Source organism: Salmo salar, chromosome 22 (assembly GCF_965601325.2).
Source record: "Salmo salar chromosome 22, fSalSal1, whole genome shotgun sequence".
Lineage (NCBI taxonomy): Eukaryota > Metazoa > Chordata > Actinopteri > Salmoniformes > Salmonidae > Salmo > Salmo salar.
Window position 1 is genome coordinate 4,472,074 of NC_138312.1, and position 20,478 is coordinate 4,492,551.

General features: G+C 40.5%; 1 protein-coding gene across 1 annotated transcript; it reads right to left on the minus strand.

Moving 5' to 3' along the window:
- Positions 1–9,599: 9,599 nt before the first annotated feature.
- si:ch211-15p9.2 (protein serine/threonine phosphatase 2C family protein) lies at positions 9,600–14,232 on the minus strand. The gene is made up of 2 exons (XM_014165885.3): positions 13,996–14,232; positions 9,600–11,405 (listed from the first exon to the last, which is right to left on the minus strand). The coding sequence occupies exon 2, from the start codon at positions 11,373–11,375 to the stop codon at positions 9,813–9,815; it is 1,563 nt and encodes a 520-aa protein (XP_014021360.1). The 5' UTR covers positions 11,376–11,405; positions 13,996–14,232; the 3' UTR covers positions 9,600–9,812.
- Between the last annotated feature and the right edge of the window lie 6,246 nt (positions 14,233–20,478).

Consider the following 20,478-nt stretch of genomic DNA (forward strand, 5'->3'; position numbering starts at 1 on the left):
TTTCAGTATTACAAACAACCTCCATTATCTGAGATCCTACTGTAATTAAGCTTTGGTATGAATTTGAAGCAAAACTGGACTATGTGGGCCGTCATTGTAAATAAGAATTTGTTCTTAACTGAATTGCCTTGTTAAATAAAGGTTAATAAATAAAAAATATATATATATATTAACAAACCTAGCGCAATGGTCAATCTTACCGCAGCACTGTCGAGTTGTGGGTGTCAAATATATTTGCTATTTTCAAAGCGGGAATCATGGGCGCAATAGTTAGTTTGACGAGGGCTTGACTACTTACAGGCCAATGAACTATGGTTTACAGTTTTTTTTTATCACATTGGTGCAATTTTCACAACTTAACAAAAAACTCAAAACAGATCATCAAAAAGGCAGTTGCTTCAAAACTCTAAGCACATTTTCAATTGACTAAGTACATCAAACCGAATCATAGTCACTTTTTCACAACTTAATCAGTGTTTCATCTAGAAATACATGTTTCACATTGCAATACATGATCATATAAAGTAATTGCCTTGAATGTACTACTATGATGATTGCTATGATGATTTAACTTCACATTAAATGTTTAAAAAAAATGGATTGAAAAGATCAGATATGCACTGGATGTAACAAATTAAATCAAAGTTTATTGGTTGCATACAGAGATTAGCTGATGTTGCAGCAAGTGCTGTGAAATGCTTGTGTTTTTAGCTCCTACAGTGCAGTAATACAATATCAATACGCAAATAATCCAGAAATTCCACACTGCTTTCCTAAAATTGAATTGGCCAATACAGCACTGTAGTACTGTAATATATGCAATTTACGTAGCAGACACATTTATCCAAAGTGACAACAATCCACCATTTTGGTATGTGACCCCAGTTGGATTCAAACCCATATCTCTGGTGTTGCTAGTGCCATGCTCTTATCAACTGAGTCACATACAGACCACTACAATACATGCAGTGTCTTCAGAAAGTATTCATACCCCTTGACTTATTCCACATTTTCTTGTGTTACAGCCTGAATTCAAAACAGATTAAATATATTTTTGTTTCTCCTCCCATCTACACACTACCCCATAATGACAAAGTGAAAACATGTTTTTATAAATGTTAGCAAATTTATTGAGAATGAAAGAGAAATATCGAATTTACATACAGTGACAGTCAAACGTTTTTCTTTATTTTTACTATTTTCTACATTGTAGAATAATAGTGAAGACATCCAAACTATGAAATAACACATATGGAATCATGTAGTAACCAAAAAAGTGTTAAACAAATCAAAATATATTCCAAGTAGCCACCCTTTGCCATGATGACAGCTTTGTACACTCTTGGCATTCTCTCAACCAGCTTCATGAGGAAGCTGGAATGCATTTCGATTAACAGGTGTGCCTTCTTAAAAGTTAATTTGTGGAATTTCTTTCGTTCTTAATATGTTTGAGCCAATCAGATCTGTTGTGACAAGGTAGGGGTGGTATACCGAAGATAGCCCTATTTGGTAAAATACCAAGTCCATATTATGGCAAGAACAGCTCAAATAAGCAAAGAGAAATGACAGTCCATCATTACTTTATGACATGAAGGTTAGTCAATCTGGAAAATTTCAAGAACTTTTCAAGTTTCTTCAAGTGCAGTCTCAAAAACCATCAAGCACTGTGATGAAACTGGCTCCAATGAGAACTGCCACAGGAAAGGAAGACACGGAGTTACCTCTGCTGCAGAGGATAAGTTCATTAGAGTTACCAGCCTCAGAAATTTCAGCCAAATAAATGCCTCACAGAGTTCAAGTAACAGACACATCTCAGCATCAACTGTTCAGAGGAGACTGCGTGAATCAGGCCTTCATGGGCAAATTGCTGCAAAGAAACCACTACTAAAGGACACCAATAAGAAGAAGAGATTTGCTTGGGCCAAGAAACACGAGTAATGGACGTTATTCCCAAGGAAATCTGGCCTTGGGTCTGGAGTCCAAATGTTTAATATTTGGTAGCAACCGCCGTGTCTTTGTGAGACGCAGAGTTGATGAATGGATGATCTCCACATGTGTGGTTCCCACCGTGAAAGCATGGTGTGATGGTGCTTTGCTGGTGACACTGTCAGTGATTTTATTTAGAATTCAAGGCACACTTAACCAGCATGGCTACCACAGCATTCTGCAGCGATACGCCATCCCATCTGGTTTGTGCTTAGTGGGACTATCATTTGTTTTTCAACAGGAAAGGAACCCAAAACACACCTCCAGGCTGTGTAAAGGCTATTTGACCAAGACGGAGAGTGATGGGGTGCTGCATCCGATGACCTGGCCTCCACAATCACCCGACCTCAACCCAATTGAGATGGTTTGGGATGAGTTGGACTGCAGAGTGAAGGAAAAGCAACCAACAACTGCTCAGCATATGTGGGAACTCCTTCAAGACTGTTGGAAAAGCATTCCAGGTGACTACCTCATGAAGCTAGTTGAGAGAATGCAAAGCTGTCATCAAGGCAAAGGGTGGCTACTTTGAAGAATCTAAAATACATTTTCATTTGTTTAACACTTTTTTTGGTTACTACATGATAACGTGTCATTTGATAGTTTTGATGTCTACTAGTATTCTACAATGTGTAAAATAGTGAAAATAAAGAAAATCCCTTCAATGAGTAGGTGTGTCAGAAATATTGACTGGTACAGTAAGTATTCACACCCCTAAGTCAATACTTTGTAGAAGCACCTTTGGCAGCGATTACAGCTGCGAGTCTTTCTGCGTAAGTGTCTAAAAGCTTTCCACACCTGGATTGTGCAACATTTTCCCATTATTCTTTTCAAAATTCTTTAAGCTCTGTTAAATTTGTTGTTGATCATAGCTAGACAACCATTTTCAGGTCTTGCCTTAGATTTGTAGGTAGATTTAAGTCAAAACTGTAACTCGGCCACTCAGGAACATTCACTGTCTTCTTGGAAAGCAACTCCAGTGTAGATTTGGTGTTTTAGGTAGTTGTCCTGCTGAAAGGTGAATTCATCTCCCAGTGTCTGGCAGACTGAACCAGGTTTTCCTCTAGGATTTTGCATGTGCTTTGCTCCATTCTGTTTCTTTTCTATCCAGAAACACTCCCCAGTCCTTAACGATTAGAAGCATACCCATAACGTGATGCAGCCCCCATTATGCTTGAAAATAGAATAGTGGTACTCAGTATTATGTTGTATTAGATTTGCCCCAAACATAACACTTTATATTCAGGACAAAAGGTGAATTGCTTTGCCACATTTGTTGCTGTACTACTTTAGCGCCTTCTTTGCAAACAGGATGCATTTTTTTAAATATTTTGTATTTTGTACAGGCTTCCTTTTTTCACTCTGTCAATAAGGTTAGTATTGTGGAGTAACTACAATGTTGTTGATCCATCCTCAGTTTTCTCCTATCACAGCCATTAAACTCTAACATTTTTACAGGCCTCATGGTGAAATCCCTGAGTGGTTTCCTTCTTCTCCGGCAACTGAGTCAGAAAGGACTGTATCTTTGTAGTGACTGGGTGTATTGATTGATACACCATCCAAAGTGTAATTGATAACTTCACCATGCTCAAAGGGATTTTTAATGTTGTTTATTAATTTATTAGGTGTTGTTTTTTGCGACGCATTGGAAAACCTTGCTTGTCTTTGTAGTTGAATCTGTGTTTTAAATTCACTGCTCGACTGAGGGACCTTACAGATAATTGTATGTGTGGGGTACAGGGTTTGATAGCCGACCAATCAGCCTGTTACCAACCCTTAGTAAACTACTGGAAAAAATGGTGTTTGACCAGATACAATGCTATTTTACAGTAAACAAATTGACAACAGAATTTCAGCATGCTTATAGGGAAGGACACTCAACAAGCACAGCACTTACACAAATGACTGATGATTGGCTGAGAGAAATTGATGATAAAATGATTGTGGGGGCTGTCTTGTTAGACTTCAGTGCAGCTTTTGACATTGATCATAGTCTACTGCTGGAAAAACGTATGTGTTATGGCTTTACACCCCCTGCTATAATGTGGCTAAAGAGTTACTTGTCTAACAGAACACAGAGGGTGTTCTTTAATGGAAGCCTATCAAATATAATCCAGTTAGAATCAGGAATTCCCAAGGGTAGCTGTTTAGGCCCCTTGCTTTTTAAAATTTTTACTAACGACATGCCACTGACTTTGAGTAAAGCCAGAGTTTCTATGTATCCGGATGACTCAGCACTATACATGTCAGCTACTAGAGCGACTGAAATGACTGCAACACTCAACAAAGAGCTGCAGTTAGTTTCAGAGTGGGTGGCAAGGAATAAGTTAGCCCTAAATATTTCTAAAACTAAAAGCATTGTATTTGGAACAAAACACTCACTAAACCCTAAACCTCAGTAAATCTTGTAAAAATCATGTGGAAATTGAGCAAGTTGAGATGACTAAACTGCTTGGAGTAACACTAGATTGTAAACTAAAATGCTAAAATGGGGAGAAGTCTGTCTGTAATAAAGTGATGCTCTGCCTTCTTAACTACACTATCAACAAGGCAGGTCCTACAGGCCCTAGTTTTGTCGCACCTTGACTACTGTTCAGTCGTGTGGTCAGGTGCCACAAAAAAGGACTTAGGAAAATTGCAATTGGCTCAGAACAGGGCAGCACAGCTGGCCCTTGGATGTACACAGAGTGCTAATATTAATAATATGCATGTCAATCTCTCCTGGCTAAAAGTGGAGGAGAGATTGACTTCATCACTACTTTTATTTATGAGAGGTATTTGACATGTTGAATGCACCGAGCTGTCTGTCTAAACTACTGGCACACAGCTCGGACACCCATAATACCCCACAAGACATGCCACGAGGTCTCTTCACAGTCCCCAAGTCCAGAACAGACTATTGGAGGCACATAGTACTACATAGAGCCATGATTACATGGAACTCTATTCCACATCAAGTAACTGACACAAGCAGTAAAATTTGATTTAAAAAAAAAAACAGATTAAAAAAACACCTTATGAAAAAGCGGGGACTGTGAAGCAACACAAACACTGGCACAGACACATGCATACACACACACACACACACACACACACACACACACACACACACACACACACACACACACACACACACACACACATATTAACATACACACTACACATAAACATGGATTTAGTACTGTATATATGTGGTAGTGGTGGAGTAGTGGCCTGAGGGCACACAGTGTGTTGTGAATGTATTTTAATGTTTTAAAATTGTATAAACTGCCTAGGGTAGGTCGTCATTGTTAATAGGAATTTGTTTTTAACGGACTTGCCTAGTTAAAATAAAGGTTGTCTGAATACTTTCTGAAGGCACTGTAAGTACAATACATTAAAATACAATACACAATTACAAGACGGAAAGTATTCAGATCCCTTGACTTTCTCCACATTTTGTTACGTTACAGCCTTATTATAAAATTGATTAAATAAAAAAAAGCCTCAATCTACACACAATACCCCATAATGAGAAAGCAAAAACTGTTTTTTAGAAATGATTGCAAATGTATTAAAAATAAAAAACTGATACCTTATTTACATAAGTATTTAGACCCCAAAATTGAGCTCAGGTGCATCCTGTTTCCATTGATCAGCTTTTTGATCAGCCTAGAAACAACATTCCATTGATGTTTCTAAAACTTGATTGGAGTCCACCTGTGGTAAATTTCAATGATTGGACATGATTTGGAAAGGCACACACCTGTCTATATAAGTTTTCCAGAGTTAACAGTGCATGTCAGAGCAGAAACCAAGCCATGAGGAAAAAGGAATTGTCCGTGGAGCTCCGAGACAGAATTGTATCGAGGCACAGATCTGGGGAAGGGTACCAGAAAATGTCTGCAGCATTGAAGGTCCCCAAAAACACAGTGGCCTCCCTCATTCTTAAATAGAAGAAGTTTGGAACCACCAAGAAAGACTCTTCCTAGAGCTGGCGACCCAGCCAAACTGAGCAATCGAGGGAGAAGCGCCTTGGTCAAGGAGGTGACCAATAACCTGATGGTCCCTCTGACAGAGCTCCAGAGTTCCTCTGTGGAGATGGGAGAATCTTCCGGAAGGACAACCACCAATCAGGTCTTTATGGTAGTAGAGTGGCCAGACAGAAGCCACTTCTCAGTAAAAGGCACATGACAGCCCACTTGGAGTTTGCCAAAAGGCACCTAAAGGACTCAGAACAAGATTCTCTGCTCTGATGAAACCAAGATTGAACTCTTTGGCCTGAATGCCAGGGACTGGGAGAATAGTCAGGATCAAGGGAAAGATGAACGGAGCAAAGTACAGAGAGATCCTTGATGAAAACCTGCTCCAGAGCGCTCAGGACTTCAGACTGGGGCGAAGTTTCACCTTCCAACAGGACAATGACCCAGGAGTGGCTTCAGGAAAAGTCTCTGAATGTTCTTAAGTTGCCCAACCAGAGCCCGGACTTGAATCCGACCTAACATCTCTGGAGAGACCTGAAAATAGCTGTGCAGCGACGCTCCCATCCAACCTGACAGAGCTTGAGAGGATCTGCAGAGAAGAATGGGAGAAACTCCATACAGGTGTGCCAAAGCTTCTAGCGTCATACCCAAGAAGACTCGAGGCTGTAATCTCTTTCAAAAGTGTTTCAACAAAGTGCTGAGTAAAGGGTCTGAAAACGTACGTAAATGTGATATTTGCGTTTCTAAAAACCTGTTTTTGCTTTGTCATTATGGGGTATTGTGTGTAGATTGATGGGGGGGGGGGGGAGGACTGTTTAATCCATTTTATAATAAGGCAAAATTTGGAAAAAGTCAAGAGGTCTGAATACTTTCCGAATGCGCTTTATGATTGCCATCCCCATGATCATACCACCCTCCTTCAGGCCATGGATGAGGCATGCAATGACTTCAATCAAGATCTATCTCAGGCTTAGATTCGCCAGGCCAATATATTTTCTCAGGTGCATGAACAATGAGGATATTTACTGTGATTTCAATGAGAATCTATGGCCAAAGGCTCAAGACAGGCTTGATTCAAACTAGTGCCTGTTAAACATTCTTTCATTTCTTTTATTTGATTACATCGTGAAAGATGTCTTCAATGATCATTATGGAAATGTGATGCTCAGTAAATTTGTATGGGTAGTTCAAGTGTATTGCCTAATTTGAAAACGGTGTAACGTACTGTAATTTACAGTGCTGTAGCATACTACTTTCAAAGGCCAATTTAGATAATTTTTTGCTATTGGATTAACTGGTTATTACAATAACTTAATTCAATATCTAATATTTATTATTATTTATTACAAATGCCAATGCAGCATCTACTTTTCCTGTGGTCCATCAAAATTAAGGCAGTTATTTTCAATTTTAAAAACATTACAATACATTTCACAACAAATTTCACAACATATTAAGTGTTTGCCCTCAGGCCACTACTCTACTGTCACATATCTGCAACACAAAATCCATGTCTACATGTGTGTATAGTGCGCATGTTGTCATATGCGTGTGTCTGTGACTGTGTGTGTGTCTCTTCATATTCCCTGTTGTTCCATAAGGTGTATTTTTAATCAGGTTTTTTTAATCAGATTTTACTGATTTGCATGAGTTACTTGTGGAATAGAGGAATAGTGATGTGGAATAGATGTGATATGAGTAGAGTTCCATATACTGTGCACCTCCCATATTCTGTTCTGGACTTGGGGACTGTGAAAAGACCTCTGATGGCATTATGTTCTGTTTTGGTGAATAAACCAATATACTCATTATATGTCACAGTCAACATATGTTTTGGATCAAAAGTTGTGTGGTGAAAGATGTCTACAAAGAAAATGAATGCACAATGAAAGGTTTTGAATGTAAGACTGGCTGCGTTACAAGTGTTACCCATTTGGAGTTTTGTACTACGAGTTTTGAAAATTCACCACACACTTGTGAAAATAGTACCAAAGCGATAAAAAAAACTAATACTGATTTGCGGTTGTCTCAAGTTGTGTATGCTATTGACGGTTTGCGTTATCATCCACTCCAGTTTGGCTTGAGGGCACGGAATATTCACATATTAGTGGATTGATGCCTTTATTAAATAGCATACAGTAACGAATAATAGCAACAGTACAATTGCATCCAGTTTTGCTAAATATGTTTGGTGTTTGCAGTCCACACTGTTCTAGATGGCTTCATCATGTACTATTAGTGTTTTACGCATTACATTCACACATCTCCAAAAGTAAAAATATTAGGCTTCTATAAATGGTATTGTATATGTGAGGAACATTCTCAATAGGCAAGATATCTGCTGTTGATATGGCATTATAGGACTGAACAATGTAAATAAGTTGGATGAGCCCCAGCTAGGAATGAGGAATTGTCCCAGAAGCCTCTTCCGGGGGGCTGGAACTGATTGAATCGGCCCGGAATCGGGTGTCGGACTCGGCCCGGAATCAAAATTAATGACTGCTCAGAATCGGCTAAGTACATCGGGCCATTTCCGTCTATCGGAATTCAGCCGACTTTGCCAGCATCTTACCACAATCCCCTAAAAGAAGCCCGATGTAAATTTAAAAAATGTATACAAAATTACCCGATTTAGTCATTTTAAATATTACTATTATACCTTTTATACATAGAAATTATACCCATCCACAAAAAAATTTGTCTGAGGAAACACCTTACACCTGGTGACCGTGTCAGCGTGCATGCGCCTGGCCCACCACAGGAGTCACTACAGTGCGATGGAACAAGGACATCACGACCGGCCAAACCCTCCCCTAACTTGGGCGACGCTGGGCCAATTGCGCGTCGCCTCATGGGTCTCCCGGTCGCGGCCGGCACGGGTCTCGAACCAGCATCTGTAGCAACGCAGTTTGCACTGCGATGCAGTGTCTTAGACCGCTGCGCCACTCGGGAGGCTCCATCCACAAAGTTAATGGTTATCAATTGCCTTGCACAAAGTATCAAAATACTAAAATACTACACAGGACTCTTAAAGAATTTCATTTAAATGTTAAATGTATTTTTTGATCACAAAAACTGAGAAAATATGGAAAAATAAATAATGAAATGTTAATTATATAAAGCAGCCCGTGTAATCATCTGCCAGAGAGTAGCCCCAATCGCCCCGAGCCCCAAGTAATACATTTGGTCCAGATAATTCACACCGGAATCGGCCCGAGCCCCAAGTAAAATATACATTTGGGCCAGATAACTCTCACTGGAATCGGCCCGGGCTCAAGCCGATTCCAGTGAGAGTTATCTGGCCAGATAACTCACACCGGATTCGGCCCAAGCTCAATCCCCACATCCTGGCCATAAGTAATACTGCCGAAGGCGGCCCAGACTCGGGCCACATGACGTCAGCCGAGTCTGACTCTCAGCCGAGTGCCCCGACTCTCAGCCGGAATCGGCCCAGATCCACTGTGCTAGCTGGGGTGCATATATGAAAATGGGGATAGATGCAGAAACATGCAAAATGAAGAAGGCTATGCAGGTGTGAAAATTGTCTAAACCTCCAAAACGGCACTCACGAGTAGACAATAAAAAAATACAAAATCTTGATAGGCTACTTGGCATATGCATAGCCAGGATAAAAAAGACACAATGACGCATTGCTGTTGAACGCGGCTTCGTTATAGTTGGTAAGCCTACAGAGGACTTTTTAATCAAATAGAACAGAAAACAACTGAAATATTTCAAAATATGAGGGTCACTGGCATCATCACATCTCTCTTTGAAAATGTCAGAGCCCCAGTTTGACAAGAGCGCTATTAGCGCCAGCCGAAAATAGAGCCCCTTATCCCCCTTAATGTCTGATCTTTGATTGGCTTACATGTTGGCACTATTTAAATGGATTACAACAATTGTTATGTCATCCCTGTACATCCTTGCCAGGTCCTGAGGCAAGCTGAGCATTTTCGACAAGCGCCTTGGGTCCACAGTACCAAAGCCATCACTCCCTAAAGCATGTCGGATCAGATGGGTTGCAGAGTTCTCATCCTCTAAAGCCAAAATGGCTCTGCTTTTCCTCTCCTGGAGCAACCTGTGCATCTGTCCCAGTGTGAAAGACAGCCCAGATACAGGTTTCTGCCAGTGTAGACCAGTCAGATGTTCTCCTATGACCTGCACCACAGTTTGCCTGTGCATCAGCTCCCATAGTCCATCAGTTGCCATGATCAGAAACTTGTCCTTTGGCCTCAGTGTGTGGCTTGTCACCTCTGGCTCAGCAATGAGATATGGCGGCGTGTGGTAGTTAGGTGGGAGCATCTTAACAAACTCATTGGCCGACAAGATGTCTGGTCTTGTTTCATACACCCGGTTCAACATTTCACCACTCCATTTAAACTTTATGTCTCCGAACCCTCTGAAGGGCATGAGAAGGCCCAGTAGCCTGTCGTGTTTGACTACCGTCTTGCGTTCGAGCGCAGGGTGCTCAGATAGAACCCTCTGCAACTCGTCTGCGTTTTGGGCATTGTGGTCGTTACTGATGGTGTGTGCTGACCAGGTCCCGTTCTCCTCTTGGACTCCCAGCACGGCCCTGCTATCCCCCAAGTTGGCCACATGCAGGTCATCTCCATCCACATGGACGACACATGCTGTGCACCCTGACAGAGCCACCTGAAGAGGGGTGAAGTGGGAGAAGGGGTCCCCAAAGTCCACCTGGGCCTCAAGTGAAATGTCATTGTCTAACCTCTTGAATGCATTCATCAAAGCCGCTTGGACGTCCTTGTCCTCGTCCTCCTCTAGATCGATCCTCTCTTGCCAGTACGTCCTAAGGCTGTTGAAGTAAAGCTTCCCAGAGTCTCTGCTGGTATGGTCATTTGGGTGCTTGTGCCACTGTAGCATGGGTAACACCGGCCTTTCATTCTCAACTGCATCCTCAATGTCCATTAAGGTCTTCACTGGGAGTAGAGACACAGCAATGTAGTAGAAGAGCCTTTCACTGACTGCCTGGGCGCACGCATAACCTGCATGTCCATCGAAAACCCCACAAAGCATTCCCCTACTCTGGAGACAAGTCGCTGCACTCCTGCGGTCCTCATTCAGAGCATTTGATGCCAAGATGTTACTATCAAACCCTAAAATTGAGTTAACAGAGTTTCGTCCATCATATCCATTGACTTTATAAGTGTACTCATTAGCTTTTAAGATGTGGTTTATTTTAGAAAGAGGCATCTGACTGGTCTGATTGTTGTCTCTGTATTTTCTCCCATTGATTGTTTCTGCTGGGTAGTTGATACCGATCAAATCTACTGGAGGTCTGGAAGAATGACACAGTCTAGTATCAAAGCCAAGAAATTTAATTTGGGTCAAGCAGCTTTTCCTTATCAGTCTTAACCTGTACATGGCCCAGTATTGTTTGAGGTGTTGAAAGCAAAGCGGAGGTACCATCTTCAGAACTATGGAGTTTGCAAACGCCACCTGTCAATAAAGCAAGCATGTCAATAGAATTTAATTGAATGTGCTCCTGTGATTTACAGTACTCTGAGGGTTCACCTCAATTGAAAAATGCCCCCCCCAGGACTCTTCTTCCCGAGAGCTAAAGAACCATATCACGTTCTGCACGTGTTACGCACAAATCAGTCTACTGGCAGCCTATGTGGAATGTGTCGGTATCCTTTGTGGAATGTATTTTAAGACATGATTTGTGTACATTTTTGTTGATTTTATGCTTTCTTACTTCCCATCAGTAGATGTAAGCTATGAACCTTGATCTAATCGTCATATATGCCATATCCTACCCTGAAAAGATAATGTTGTTTATAGTTACAACAGACATGAGACAATTATAGCGTCTGTGACAGCATGGGCAGTGCCATTGAGGCTACAACTCATAAGAGTCCCGACCCAGTTGACTACTTTGACTACTTTAACCTGTCTGGGATAGGGGGCAGTATTTTCACGGCCGGATAAAAAAACATACCCGATTTAAACTGGTTACTACTCTTGCCCAGAAACGAGAATATGCATATAATTAGTAGATTTGGATAGAAAACACTAAAGTTTCTAAAACTGTTTGAATGGTGTCTGTGAGTTTAACAGAACTCATATGGCAGGCCAAAACCTAAGAAGATTCCATACAGGAAGTGCCCTGTCTGACAATTTGTTGTCCTTCTGTTGCATCTCTATCGAAAATACAGCATCTGTGCTGTAACGTGACACTTTCTAAGGCTTCCATTGGCTCTCTAAAGCCGCCAGAAAGTGGAATGGGGTGTCTGCTGTCTCTGGGCAAAGTACAGCAGCAGAGTTTGTAAGTGGTCAGCCTGGGGACAGTGAGACTGAGATGCGCGTTCACGAGACTTCTCCATTTTTTTTCTTTCAGCCTTTGAATTAATACAATGTTGCCCGGTTGGAATATTAACGGTATTTTACGGGAAAAATAGCATAAAATTTGATTTTAAACAGCGTTTGACATGCTTCTAAGTACAGTAATGGAATATTTAGCATTTTTTTGTCACGAAATGCGCTCGCACGTTACCCTTCGGATAGTGACCTGAACGCACGAACAAAACGGAGGTATTTGGATATAACTATGGATTATTTGGAACCAAAACAACATTTGTTGTTGAAGTAGAAGTCCTGGCAGTGCATTCTGACGAAGAACAGCAAAGGTAATCAAATTTTTCTAATAGTAATTCTGAGTTTAGTGAGCCCCAAACTTGGTGGGTGTCAAATTAGCTAGCCTGTGATGGCCGAGCTATGTACTCAGAATATTGCAAAATGTGCTTTCGCCAAAAAGCTATTTTAAAATCTGACATAGCGTTTGCATAAAGGAGTTCTGTATCTATAATTCTTAAAATAATTGTTATGTATTTTGTCAACGTTCATCATGAGTAATTTAGTAAATTCACCGGAAGTTTTCGGTGGGTATGCTAGTTCTGAACATCACATGCTAATGTAAAAAGCTGGTTTTTGATGTAAATATCAACTTGATTGAACAAAACATGCATGTATTGTATAACATAATGTCCTAGGAGTGTCATCTGATGAAGATCATCAAAGGTTAGTGCTGCATTTAGCTTTGGTTTTTGTGACATATATGCTTGCTTTGAAAATGGCTGTGTGATTATTTTTGGCAGGGTACTCTCCTGACACAATCTAATGTTTTGCTTTCGCTGTAAAGCCTTTTTGAAATCGGGCAGTGTGGTTAGATAAAGGAGAGTCTTGTCTTTAAAATGGTGTAAAATAGTCATGTTTTCGAGGTGTTTGTATTTCGCGCCACGCCCTATCATTGGATATTGGAGCGGTGTTCCGCTAGCGGAACGTCTAGATGTAAGAGGTTAACGAGTGTCTTGTCTTTAAAATGGTGTAAAATAGTCATATGTTTGAGAAATTGAAGTTATAGCATTTTTAAGGTATTTGTATTTTGCGCCACGCGATTCCACTGGCTGTTGACTAGGGTGGGACGTTTGCCCATAGAAGTTAAAATGCCTGAAGCATGGTGGACGCCCTCAATGACACTGCCCATGCTAAAATGGCCACTCGAGGCCTGTATCATTCTCTGTGGTTACAGTAGACAAAGAAGTTTGTACAACGTGCCTTTCACCGTAAAGTAGCACATGTGCAGAAGGTACAGTTGTTCAGCTATTGGGTAGAGGCTTCGACAAAATCAGGTCACCCAGCCACTGCATTTTTTTTTTAAGTACACTCTTTCCAAAAGTTGTTTTCTATCCAAACTATTTGTTCTCGATCTTATTTCATTGAAAGAATGTGTACATTATTGACAATGACCCTTGAGACATGATTAGACTATTACATACTAGATTACATGTAGACTGTAGTAGTAAACCGGTGCAACAGACAACAATTGACGGTTCTGTGTACCGTTACAGCACTTTATTTTACTGTTTGAAGTTGAAGTTCTGTACCCATCCTCTCCACATAATTTTCCATTGACCACAGAGCTTGAACTTTTAAGACATTCAACTTTCATGTTTTAAATGTCCTTATACATTTCCAAAGTATACACAAGAACACCTTTAGACATTTGGCTCATACTTTGTCACCTTACCTGCTGTAGCCGATCAGTTACTCTGAGCAGTTCTTGAGAACAGAACAGTTAGGTTATATTTTAACTTGGGTAGACTACTTTGTTCCCATGCTTAATATAATGTAGGATGAATCTGTTTTATACGATTATAATGTGCTGTCAGAAGCTGATATTTCCTCCCCAAAATGTGACTATAGACAGGCTCTCAATTGTAAGAATTGGTTTGAGTATATAGAACACCACATGTGCAATAAAGTGTGACCTTTGAAATGAGCATATTCATATCTGGTCTACAAATAGGTAATCTATAAACCAATGGAAGGTTGAAAGACATGCATTGTAAATATCGCAGAAAATCCATGGAACAATGGATAAATGGCATATAAGGGCATATCATAATGAATTTTAAAAGCCTCATATCATCCCAAAGTTCTCTGACTTCTAAACTTCTCTTTTATACTTCTGTACACGTTTATTCCTTCACTCACACACACAAAATAATCAATTTGGCCAATATTTAATGACGACGAACCAAACAAAGGGGTTTGTAAACTCTGGATGAATCTATATGACCTCTATTTCAATTGGTGGATATAATAAACTTCCATTAAATGCCACATCTGTAAACGCACAAACATTGATAATGGACCAATTAAATGTCTACATATAAGCGGTCAGTACACCCATGTCTTGTCCTTTCCGTCTTGTGTTGAGAGAAGCGATTCACCTTATTTAAGGACCCGGAAACAAAACTGTTATGTTTGTTCCTTAGAAAATGACAAACCGGGGCGTAGGTTTAACTACTTTTAATGAATATATACTTAAGCTAGAAAACTCCATGTCTAGCCATGCAAGGCATTCTTCAACCACCTGCCCCCCGCATAGCCTGCTGGGTAACGTAGTCTAAATGTTATTAACACATAACAACACAAAAACAATGTCTGAATGTTATGTTTTGTGGAGGACTTCCGTTGTTGCGTTCTTGTCATTTTGCAAACGTTAGCTAGCTAGCTGCGAACTCAGCTCAACAAAGAAGGTCCTGTGCAACTTTGTGCGGGAGCATCTCTTCCCAAGGTTCCATGGGAACTCAGCAACCACATATGGCAAGGAGAACAAGCAGGTGGTCTACACATGGATGGAGAGCTGTGGGTTTAGTCTGGAGAGTAGAGGCACAGTAGTGAGTGTCAAGGAGCCATGGCTTTCTGCAAGCCCCGATGGAGTGTTAAACTCTCAAGAACTTCTAGAAATCAAAGGTCCTGTTCTGAGTAAGAAGTGTGAGTCTGACTGAACTGTGTGAGTCTGACTGAACTGATGATGTTATCCCTAAACTGAAGGCATTCCATTTCACAGATATGTTGCCTAGGATTGAATTGGAGTTCCAGTCAGCCAGACTAACTCTGTGCTCCAAACATGTTCATTTGTGGTATCTGGGCTTGGGTCGTAATACTTTGTTTTTGAATAGTTCTTATTTTGTGCCTCGTAAAGCTCACTCTGTCAGCTCCACCTTATTATCTAAGCATAACTCTTGGTGTTTTTTTGTCTTGCACAGTTCTCTTCATGTGCACATTTACCTGATAATATTTGCAGAATTCTTTGTGTTTTTTTTGTCTTGCCTTGTACAGCTCTCTTCATACATGTTTATCTAATGCCTAAGGATAAGTCCTTATGATTTATGAATATTTGTATTGTACCTTGTACCTCTTTCTTCTCATATGGCACTCCATGAACTTACCTATGCATACCGTAACTCATCTTGCTCTTGGCAAATTATGTTGTTAATAAAAACACTGAAATTCCACTTTGTTGACATTTTCTTTGATATTTAATGTATTTAACATTTTAAAATGAAGGACGAGAAGGCATGTCTAAGGGTTTGAAATGTGTTTTCAGTTTGATTCTGGGTTTGGTTTTCAAGGGCACAAATGAACAAAACAGTGTGGCACTTGATAAACAGTTGTCTTCCTTCTTGGTCTGTTAGACATGTTGGTGTTGAAGAACATTTATTTTAAACAGATTTAAGAAGGCATGATAGTGGAACCTAGTGGATGCCTGTAATTATCAGGAACAGGCAAAGTTACAGTACATTTCAAATGTAGGACCATTAAAATGATTCAGATTAAACAGGAAATATATATACACTGCTCAAAAAAATAAAGGGAACACTTAAACAACACAATGTAACTCCAAGTCAATCACACTTCTGTGAAATTAAACTGTCCACTTAGGAAGCAACACTGATTGACAATAAATGTCACATGCTGTTGTGCAAATGGAATAGACAACAGGTGGAAATTATAGGCAATTAGCAAGACACCCCCAATAAAGGAGTGGTTCGGCAGGTGGTGACCACAGACCACTTCTCAGTTCTTATGCTTCCTGGCTGATGTTTTGGTCACTTTTGAATGCTGGCGGTGCTTTCACTCTAGTGGTAGCATGAGACGGAGTCTACAACCCACACAAGTGGCTCAGGTAGTGCAGCTCATCCAGGATGGCACATCAATGCGAGCTGTGGCAAGAAGGTTTGCTGTGTCTGTCAGCGTAGTGTCCAGAGCATGGAGGCGCTACCAGGAGACAGGCCAGTACATCAGGAGACGTGGAGGAGGCCGTAGGAGGGCAACAACCCAGCAGCAGGACCGCTACCTCCGCCTTTGTGCAAGGAGGAGCAGGAGAAGCACTGCCAGAGCCCTGCAAAATGACCTCCAGCAGGCCACAAATGTGCATGTGTCTGCTCAAACGGTCAGAAACAGACTCCATGAGGGTGGTATGAGGGCCTGACGTCCACAGGTGGGGGTTGTGCTTACAGCCCAACACCGTGCAGGTCGTTTGGCATTTGCCAGAGAACACCAAGATGGGCAAATTCGCCACTGGCGCCCTGTGCTCTTCACAGATGAAAGCAGGTTCACACTGAGCACGTGACAGACGTGAAAGAGTCTGGAGATGCCGTGGAGAACGTTCTGCTGCCTGCAACATCCTCCAGCATAACCGGTTTGGCGGTGGGTCAGTCATGGTGTGGGGTGGCATTTCTTTGGGGGGCCGCACAGCCCTCCATGTGCTCGCCAGAGGTAGCCTGACTGCCATTAGGTACCGAGATGAGATCCTCAGACCCCTTGTGAGACCATATGCTGGTGCGGTGTGCCCTGGGTTCCTCCTAATGCAAGACAATGCTAGACCTCATGTGGCTGGAGTGTGTCAGCAGTTCCTGCAAGAGGAAGGCATTGATGCTATGGACTGGCCCGCCCGTTCCCCAGACCTGAATCCAATTGAGCACATCTGGGACATCATGTCTCGCTCCATCCACCAACACCACGTTGCACCACAGACTGTCCAGGAGTTGGCGGATGCTTTAGTCCAGGTCTGGGAGGAGATCCCTCAGGAGACCATCCGCCACCTTATCAGGAGCATACCCAGGCGTTGTAGGGAGGTCATACAGGCACGTGGAGGCCACACACACTACTGAGCCTCATTTTGACTTGTTTTAAGGACATTACATCAAAGTTAGATCAGCCTGTACTGTGGTTTTCCACTTTAATTTTGAGTGTGACTCCAAATCCAGACCTCCATGGGTTGATAAATTGGATATCCATTGATTCTTTTTGTGTGATTTTGTTGTCAGCACATTCAACTATGTAAAGAAAAAAGTATTTAATAGGATTATTTCTTTCATTCAGATCTAGGATGTGTTGTTTAAGTGTTCCCTTTATTTTTTTGAGCAGTATGTATATGTATGTATATATATATATATATATATATATATATATATATATATATATATATATATATATATATATATATATATATATATATGTATATATATATATATATATATATGTATATATATATGTATATATGTATATATGTATATATATATGTATATATATGTATATATACATATATATGTGTATGTATATGTATGTATATATATATATGTGTATATATATGTGTATGTATATATGTGTATGTATATGTATGTATATATATATGTATGTATATGTATGTATATATATATATGTATGTATATATATATGTATGTAGATATATGTATGTATATATATATATATGTGTATATATATATATATATATATATATATGTGTATATATATGTATGTATATATGTATATATATATGTATATGTATGTATGTGTATGTATATATATATACATATATATATACATACATACATACATACATTCACACACAGTATCTTATGTGGATGAAATTATAGTGTATAAAGTTACATTTCAGTTGTATGAACATTCTCACTGTTCAGTCGGCATCCTCATGGATGATCTCACCCTGCATGCTAACAAGTGCTGCGCAGATTCTAAGGACTTTGTCCATTTTGTGTGTCAGGTTGATGGGAACAGTCTGGGAGAGGATTTTGAACACGTGTCGTCTGATAACTCTCTCAACATGTATACGCACATTAGCTATCCTTCTTGTGCTTGTGACATCCTCGTCAGACAGCTGGCCTGCACTGTGTTCTGGATTGTCTCCCTCGGAAGTCATGGAATGTAGATCCTCATGTGCTCCTCCATTTGTGTCAATCCAAAAGGAAAGGATTCTGCTCACTACTCCCTGGGACACAGCAAAGCGTTCAGCAAAATCACCCTGGAGTAGATTCAGCTTCATCAAGGTTATCAGTATTTGATCAGTGATACGCATCTTGAAGTTAGCCGTGTAGGATTTCTGCAGAAATGCTACATGGTCAAAGAAAACACCAAGAGGAAGGCCAGTATACAACACTGAGCTAGTGTCATTCTTCAGGATGGTGTGGGTCAATGGCTCTGCACCACAACAGAGAGAATACAGTAGACGGCACACGTCAAACGTGTGATTTATGACCCTATGTCATGGGTGACGTGTGTATGCCCATATATGGGCATCCGGTCAGGACATCCTGGCGGGAAGTTATCACGTGCTCTAGGGAGTGCCCATATATGTCAGGACATCCTGTTACTGTTCTCACGCCTTAGAGTGAGTGTTAATTTATGCATATAGTGCATCTATTCCTTTATAGCTGTCACGCTTTAGAGTTTGTGTTTATTTAACAAGATAGTGCATCAGTATATGTTAAAGCATGTGTATGCTGTTGATCTATCCTGGGGTGTGTGTGTGTGTGTGTGTGTGTGTGTGTGTGTGTGTGTGTGTGTGTGTGTGTGTGTGTGTGTGTGTGTGTGTGTGTGTGTGTGTGTGTGTATGCAATTGTGTTTCAAAACAATGTTTTTTTCGGGGTGTGTGTGTGTATGCAATTGTGTTTCAAAACAATGTTTTTTTCGGGGTGTGTGTGTGCGTGTGTCTGTCTGTCTGCAGGGGTGTTTGAAACAATGTTTTTTTATCTAAACAATTCAACAATAGGAGGGCATATATACATAACGATACCCAAACAACAGGTGATTTTTCCAAGGTTAGGGATCAAAGGAGAGCTGCTCTCCAGGGGGTGGCTGTCACAGTCAATCATGCCAGCCTCTTTTTGAAAGGGTAATTGTACTCTTTAAGTTGGGCCCTTTATTTATGACTTAAACAGATTCCTTTTCTACCCAACTTATTAATTAATGCCGTGGGATAAAGCAGGTGTTTCTTGGTGGTCTTAAACAAATCTACTGTGAAACAAAAGTGTACACTTTACACACATGTTCATTGACTTAACCTCTATGGGCTAGGTGGGACGTTTGCGTCCCACCTACTCAACAGCCAGTGTAAACCCGTGGCGCGATATTCAAATACCTCAAAAATGCAAAAACTAAAATTTTTCAAACATATGACTATTTTACACCATTTTAAAGACAAGACTCTCGTTAATCTAACCACACTGTCCAATTTCAAAAAGGCTTTACAACGAAAGCAAAACATTAGATTATGTCAGGAGAGTACCCAGCCAGAAATAATCAGACACCCATTTTTCAAGCTAGCATATAATGTCACATAAACCCAAACCACAGCTAAATGCAGCACTAACCTTTGATGATCTTCATCAGATGACAACCCTAGGACATTATGTTATACAATACATGCATGTTTTGTTCAATCAAGTTCATATTTATATCAAAAACCAGCTTTTTACATTAGAATGTGACTAGCATGTGACTAGCATTCCCAACGAACACTGCCGGTGAATTTACTAAATTACTCACGATAAACGTTCACAAAAAACATAACAATTATTTTAAGAATTATAGATACAGAACTCCTCTATGCACTCGATATGTCCGATTTTAAAATAGCTTTTCGGTGAAAGCACATTTTGCAATATTCTAAGTAGATAGCCCGGCATCACAGGGCTAGCTATTTAGACACCCAGCAAGTTTAGCACTCACCAAAGTCAGATTTACTATAAGAAAAATGTTATTACCTTTGCTGTTCTTCGTCAGAATGCACTCCCAGGACTTCTACTTCAATAACAAATGTTGGTTTGGTCCCAAATAATCCATTGTTATATCCAAATAGCGGTGTTTTGTTCGTGCGTTCAAGACACTATCCGAAAGGGTAAATACGGGTGACGAGCAT